This window comes from Octopus bimaculoides, chromosome 8 (genome assembly GCF_001194135.2).
Source record: "Octopus bimaculoides isolate UCB-OBI-ISO-001 chromosome 8, ASM119413v2, whole genome shotgun sequence".
Lineage (NCBI taxonomy): Eukaryota > Metazoa > Mollusca > Cephalopoda > Octopoda > Octopodidae > Octopus > Octopus bimaculoides.
Window position 1 is genome coordinate 91,011,781 of NC_068988.1, and position 7,846 is coordinate 91,019,626.

Sequence of the window (7,846 nt, forward strand, 5' to 3'; positions counted from 1 at the left end):
ATATATATATAATACAAATAATATGTGAGTATATGCATATACATGTACATGTATGTACATACCTACATTTATATGTATATATAGATGCATATCTGGGTACAGGACGTCACAAAAAAACGTGGACAAAATGAAAAACAGAACATAAACAGAGCACAGAAAACACACAGGCCACATAGAGAACATTTACTTCATCAGCTGCCACCATTCTAAAACTAAGCGTTTCGAAGAGTTGGGGCAGAACGCATTGTTAGAATGGCTCTTCCCGCGGCAACAAATAAATTTGTAATGCGGAGGAATATCCTGGCGAACAGAAAACAAGACAGGAAAACGAAACAGGGAAAATAAACAAGAAGGGCTATAAGGCCAGACGTGAGAAAAATGTATATGTGTATACTGAACGCTGTGATGTGACGAACTGAAAGGAAGAGAGAAGAAAGTTCGTGCGAGCTTGGCAGTGGCCAAGATAAGAAAGGAAGCAGTAGCCGGACACATGTGACCAGCGAGGGGTAAGGAGAAAGAGTGGTAGAGAGAGAAAAAAGGGGAGGAAGTAGAATATAGGTGAGCAACGCGAGACAGGGAGGAAGAGAGAGAGATATAGTAGTGAAGAGGAGAGGCGAAGAGCAACAGAAGGAAGAACGAGAGGGGAAGAAAGATACGAAGATAGAGTCGCGTCAGAAATATAAAGTTAAAACTTACTTGCAAAGATGACGCGTGCGTTCGATCATGTAATAATACAAATAATATGTGAGTATATGCATATATACGTACATGTATGTACATACCTACATCTACATGTGTATATAGATGCATATCTGGGTACAGGACGTCACAAAAAACGTGGACAAAATGAAAAACAGAACATAAACAGAGCACAGAAAACGCACAGGCCATGTATATGGAGAAGCAGTGACGAATGAAAACTCTGCAAATAATAATATAATTATTACCTTATAAGAAATCACCGTCTATTGGCTTAACAAAATACTCTAATATTGGGGCATATAAGCCCTGGACGGAAAAAAATGGGTACAAGTATCCATGGGAATATTTATAGATATATATATATATATATATTAGCAACAAAGGCATTATTAATACTGAATGGCAATCTTTATATCTTACTTAACGTGGATATATTCTTAGAACACCGTATTACTGTGGTATTTGCCTTTAGAGATTTTTTTCATATAGACGAACAGTGCTGAGAGCACAGACATATATCGTCAGCAGACGAGAACTATCTTGCATGGGTGCTGGAACAGTCAGATCACGTGATTTCATAGTACATACGCTTCTTCAGTAGCAGGTGTCCGACACACGATCGCGCACACGCACACATTCTCTTGCATGCTCACATATATATTGGTAGGCCTTAACATATACCAGAAAATATTTGACTTCATAAATTTTATAAATAAGAATGATCGTTCCAGTTTAGCTTCAATTTCTCCTGATGTGCCTCTGACTGTAGAGACAATTACATTGAAGGACCAGTGTCTCAGAGTTCACTACTTCACTGAGGCGTGTGTGTTGTCACCACATCGAATAAAGGAAGTTGTTCTCTGAAGACGAAATTCAGCAGCGAAATGTATATCCACGTAGAAGCATGCAGAAACTTAAGAATGAATATACATAGCGTTCGATTCTCAGCGTTATTCTCTCTCTCTCTCTCTCTCTCTCTCTCTCTCTCCACACACACACATATCGTATAAAAATTCTTTTATTCAAGTAGGTTATTGGATTTCGGTTTCTATGCTAAAGCATCGCCCACAATGATTGAGACATGTATATCCATTCCTGTAGTCATTTTAAGGTTTGGTATTACCACGATATTCGTAGTGTGAGATCGTCTCATATAGACGTACAGTACCGCAAAACAGATATGTATCGTTAGCAGGCGAGAACCGTCTGACATGGGCGCTGGACCTACCGGGAAACATCATTTCAGAGTATATGCGTTTCCTAAGTGACAGGCGGCCGACACACGATTGCGCGCGCGCTCACACACGCGTATACATAATGGCAGGCGCTGTATTTGTTGAACAGCTATCAATGTATAAGTGGTATAAACGTAAATATTTACTCATCTATCTATCTATCTATCTATCTATCTATCTATCTATCTATCTATCTATCTATCTATGTGTGTATATGTGTGTGTGTATGTATGTGCGTTTGTGTATAATATATACATATATATATATATATCAATCACTTGATTTATGAATTTCTAAGGCCTTATGTTGTCCATTTCGTGCCATAGTTTATTAGTTAGTTTATTTATAAATACTATAAATTTTATGTCTTCGATTACGTTTGATAGTTTGTAGGTCTCATACACAGACAGAAGCAAGCTAATATGAGAGGATTGATTTAGCTGCTGACAATTAAGAGCACTATAGCGCACTTGTTAAATGATTGGAGATCAAAAGAAAAAATATTCAATAAAAAAAAATTCTACATCGTCCTTATCCCACTTATAAGAACTATCACAACTATTTCCGTTAACCAATATTTCTACCAGTGACAGACATTACTTAAACAGTTCTAATCATGTTACATGTGTGTACATGTATGTGATATTACATGAATAAATGTAGGCGGCGAGCTGGCAGAAACGTTAGCACGCCGGACGAAATGTTTAACGGTATTTCGTCTGTCTTTACGTTCTGAGTTAGTTCAAATTCCGCCAAGGTCGACTTTACCTTTCATCCCTTCGAGGTCGATAAATTAAGTACCAGTTGCGTTCTGGGGTCGATCTAATCGACTGGCCCCTTCCCCCAAAATTTCAGGCATTGTGCCAAGAGTAGAAAAGAATATATGAATAAATGACGTTTCGTTTCTTCTACCTCTCACTCTACCGCGTTCACTCCAGTGAAATATTCATCTGACTGTCAGTCTGTCTGTTTATGTTTACTCTCTCACCCGCTCTCTTTTTCTCCTTGCCCCTCCTTTCAACTGACTATTTAGCAACATAACCTATCAGTGTTCCCTTTCTACAGTCGGATCTTTTTTAAAACGGGGGCCACATTTTTCATTAATGTTTTACGTAGTGTTTTTGGTACGGAAAGACTTTCAAACTTCGTATACTTATCTATTTTGTGTTATAGAACAGAAAAATATTTTTGTATTCGAATTTATTTCATGTAAAAAATTGTCTTATTTCGATAATTTCAACCAATCACTGACGTCCATTCAGCCAATATACATTAAGTGCCGACTACATAAACAAACGATTCTTCGTTTTATTTGCTTTTTTCATTTTAAATTTGCTTTAACCCTAACCCTAACCCTAACTCTAACCCTAGGGTTAGGGTTAGGGTTAATTGTTTCAGAATCGTTTGTTTATGTAGTCGGCACTTAATGTATATCGGCTGAATGGACGTCAGTGATTGGTTGAAATTACAGAAATACGACAACTTTAACATGGAATAATTTATGGATTTCTTTTTTTTTTAAGAAGACTAAGAGAAAAAGATGTTTTATATGACACATTCTACCAGTGTTTCAAGTTTCAAAGTGTTTCGTTAATGAAAAATGTGGCCCCTCGTTTTAAAAAAGATCCCTACAGTCTTCTCCACCGTTACTACATCCATCTCCGCACCTCTCTCTCTTTGTTTCCCTTCAACTAATTAATTAACAACAGAATCCCTTATGTATATACGCAGAATAATATCTATTCACATCTGCTTAGATTAGATAGATCAGTAATATTGAATATGATCTCAATCTAGTCATATCTTATCTCAAGAACTAATTGATTTTTCTTTTCACATTTAACCTGTACACTTTCCTTCACATCTTCTTTAGCCTATCTTTTCCAGCCAAGGTTATAAGCATGATTGTATCGATAAGAATTTAACTTTGCAGCTATGTAATTTCGGATTCAATTCTATTGCACCGCATCTTGGGCAAGTGTCTTCTGCCAGAGAATGAAATGTAATAGAACTGTCACAATTTCAAATACAAAGATTAAGCTATCCCCTACGGTGACAGTCTAATCCAGGACTGCTTTATAAAAATCAGACGAACATTCTATGTTATTGATGGGAGAAGAAAACCATGTACGTTTCTATGAGACGTAGTCAACACATCGTGAAACGATTTGTCAGGGTATCCTTCCTACTTTTTCGCACATCACACATCAGAAAGAATATGTTTCACAACCCAGGCATTTAAATATCTCAATTTAATTCAGTCTTTCTGATTCACAGAGTACCGTGCATAAAATAGACGTTGCTTAATTTGTGACGAGCTGTCAAAAATCACAAATGGACTTCCTTAATTTATTGCTACTTTGCATAGCTATTGAAAGGGAGAAAGAAACTGGGCATGTCTTCGTTGAAGAACGGTCAGCAAATCATTTGATTCTCTGTCAGACGATTTCTCGTTTTTCTGCAGAAAAAAATTGTAGAAAGTATACGTTTACATTCAAAATATTTCTCTCATAGCTAAAGTTTCTGATATCATTATTAATATTTAGATTTATTTACGCATTTTATTACTATTAATCGGTCCGTTATAATCGAAGTCCGTTAAATCAGCAAAACATTTGATTCTCTGCCAGACGATTTCTCGTTTTTCCGCAGAAAAAAAAAACGTAGAAAGTATACGTTTACATTCAAAATATTTCTCTCACAGCTAAAGTTTCTAATATCATTTCTGATATTTAGATATATTTACGCATTTTATTACTATTAATCGGTCCGTTATATGCGAAGTCCGTTAAATCGGCGTCTGTTAATAAAGTAGAGTGTACTGTATGCACACCTACTACACGCGCGCGCGCACACACACACACACACACATGTATGTATCTTAGGACGGTGCGCATAATTATTCAGTAATCAGTGAAACTAGCTAGGAGGGGGTAAAATATCTTCAAACTGGAGATCTAGCCCGAGTACTTGCAATGGATTGTGCTCTGCTAAAGGCAACCAAGGTGTTATGTTGTGGTGGTAGACAGTGGATAAAAGATTAAATTTACTATCCAATTTCAGCTCAGAACTCAAAGAGGAGTAAATACCTGAAGGTACTCCGTCTGACATTCTTATAATGCCTCCTATACACCGGAGACCCAAATTGGTACACATTTTTGTATATACGAATAACTTCGTATATACAGCTAAGAAGTTATTCAAGGGCTGAATATTTGGGGTATGGAATTTATCAAACTGATTGCAAAAGTTATACACTGGAAACTGTACCAGAAATGGAGATTTGAAGCTGGAAACGCATGGTACCATCATCGAGTCGAAAGAAAACTGGAATTGGAGAAATGTAAGATTTTGTAGGACTTTCCTATTCAAACGAACAAGAAATTAGAAAATAATAGACCAGACATAGCGATTGTAGATCGGGAAAAGTGAAGTTGCTTACTTATCGTCTCATCATGCTCGTTTGATCCCAAGGTCAAGAGGATGAAAAACAAAAACAATACAATCCCTTAAAGTTTGAAATAGGAAGTATTTAGAGCATGCGAACAGTAATGGTCGTGCTTATAATATTTGACGCGTTGGGAATAATAAGCCAAGATATAGACAAATGGCTGAAGGAGATTGAAATAGAATGCTCGGTAGAGCTCCTACAAGAAGGTTGTCTCTTAGGGACAGCAAGGACTATCAGGAGGGTTCTAAGCACTTGAAAGATTGTTGAAAACTTGTGGATACCTAAGGTTACAGGCAGTAACCCGCTATCCACATAATTCCTACATGGAATAAGACTGAGCCAAACCAAAGTAGTAATAATGATTAAATGTGTGTGTGTGTGTATATATCTTTTAAGTTTCACTTCTTTTAGTCATTCGAGTGCGGTTTTAGTGGAACAAATCGACCCAGTACTTATTTTTATGCCTGGTACTTATTCTATCAATCTTTTCCCTCAAACTATTATGTTACAGAGACGTAAGCAAAACCTCATCGGTTGTCCAGCGGTGTTGGGTAACAAACACGAATACAGACACACGCACACACACTCTCCCTCTCTTTCTCCCCCTCTTTCCCTCCCTCTCTTTTTTCTCTCTCCCCCTTTCTCTCTTACATTTACACATATATACACGAACTTCTTTTAGTCTCCGTCTATAAAATCGACTTATAAGTCTTTGGTCGACCAGAGGCTATAGTAGAAGAGACTTTGTAATTTTTCACACAGTGAGACTGACCCCAAGATACCATAGCTGAGAAGCAAGCCTCATGAACACACAGTCACACTAAGGAATATATCTTCACATATGTCTTTTAAATTGCTTTCATGGTTTTTGAGTGATGTTGGTGTTTCAGTACACAATCTCGTATCAAATCACTTGCCAAACATAGGAAGCTTCTATATGATCGTAGAAACTGATAGAAATAACAACTCAATTTCCCTCAAATCTCATCTTACTGTCTATAAAAGGAGACGTGCTTAATGGAAAATATACATTACATTTGAGAACAAAAATAAGATGGGTGATTACGGCTGGAACGCATTTGATCAGCACAATAAATCTTGAACTTGGAATTAATCATAATATTTTTCTTTTTTCAGCCGTAATTGAAGTATTGCTAAAAAACTCAAGCTTTTCTTTATCCATTTATATTTCAGCAAAGCCGAAGTGGATTCAAACCAATTCTTCAGATACACACCCAAAGGCAGGCACTATATCAAAGTCTACAGTGAGAACAACTGTGCTATTGTGAAAGAAAATCGAAACCTTCTCCCAAGACGAATGGAATTTTGGCGCCGACTCATCCCAGCAGTTAAGAAGAAATTTTTAAGTCAACGGTTAGACAAAACGCATTATGAAAACAAGTTATATTTTCATCATGTATTATCAAGTGCCTTTGGAGTGTTAAGTGTCTTACTAATTTGTTTAACAGCATTTTTACTTTATCGTCTGAGGAAACGAATGACCTCGTAACAAGAAAAGATAACAAACCTTGTTTCATATTGCTTAGAATTGTAGACAAAATAAAATGTAAAAAGGTATAATAAACGTGCTTCTAAGGTATGTATCAGTTTAAAATTTATAGAGTTAGAAGCATTTGTTCTCCAAGTATGAATATCAGTAAGCAACAATTGACATTTTTAGCCAGAGAACTTAACCCTGCCCTTGTATGAACTGTAGAGTTTGCAAAGCAATAAATTGAAAACATGCAAAGGAACAATTGATTAAGGTTTCAATATATATAACAAATTTTACTGCCAACATTTCAAACACGTATGTGAAATTCTATGTATACATTTATCTATCTATATATGTACGCATCTATGGACCTATATGTGTAACAAATCTTACAGCTAACATTTCAAACACAAGTGAAATTCTATGTATATATCTATGTATCTATATATGTACGTATTTATGGGCATATATATTTGTATATGTCTGTGCGTAGGTTTTGTAGTAGTAGTAGTATTAGTAGTGCTCATATATCTTTGTTACTAGGTAGAATTACGCATCGTTTCGCCGCACATACACACTTAGGGTGTAACTTATAGTAAAAACATATACATTGCATGAAATATTTATAAATGGTCAATCATCAGATAGATAGCAAGTATGGTAATGGAAAAGTAATGGGAAAAAGCTAATGTAAAGGAAATATGCCATTCTCTCTTTCTCTCTCCCTCTACATATGTATATAAATGTATGTATTTACATTTATTGATACACACATACACGCACACATATGACTAGAAAAATAAAATAAAATTTTACGCAACTTCACATAACTTCATGGGTGTACAGGACACTTCCATCACACCAGATAATCGGAAGCATATATATATATATATATATATATATATGTGTGTGTGTGTGTGTGTATATATATATATATATATATATATATATATATATATATAT

At 35.9% G+C, this 7,846-nt stretch overlaps 1 protein-coding gene across 1 annotated transcript in view; it reads left to right on the forward strand.

The window, feature by feature from the left end:
* LOC106882185 (acetylcholinesterase) overlaps nucleotides 1-7,145 on the forward strand; it is a 71,620-nt gene extending 64,475 nt beyond the window's left edge. Inside the window, exon 11 of the mRNA XM_014932772.2 lies at nucleotides 6,583-7,145. Within this exon, the coding sequence (XP_014788258.1) occupies nucleotides 6,583-6,898 (316 nt within the window). The 3' untranslated portion in view covers nucleotides 6,899-7,145. The remainder of the gene's footprint in view (nucleotides 1-6,582) is intronic.
* The last annotated feature ends 701 nt before the right edge of the window (nucleotides 7,146-7,846 follow it).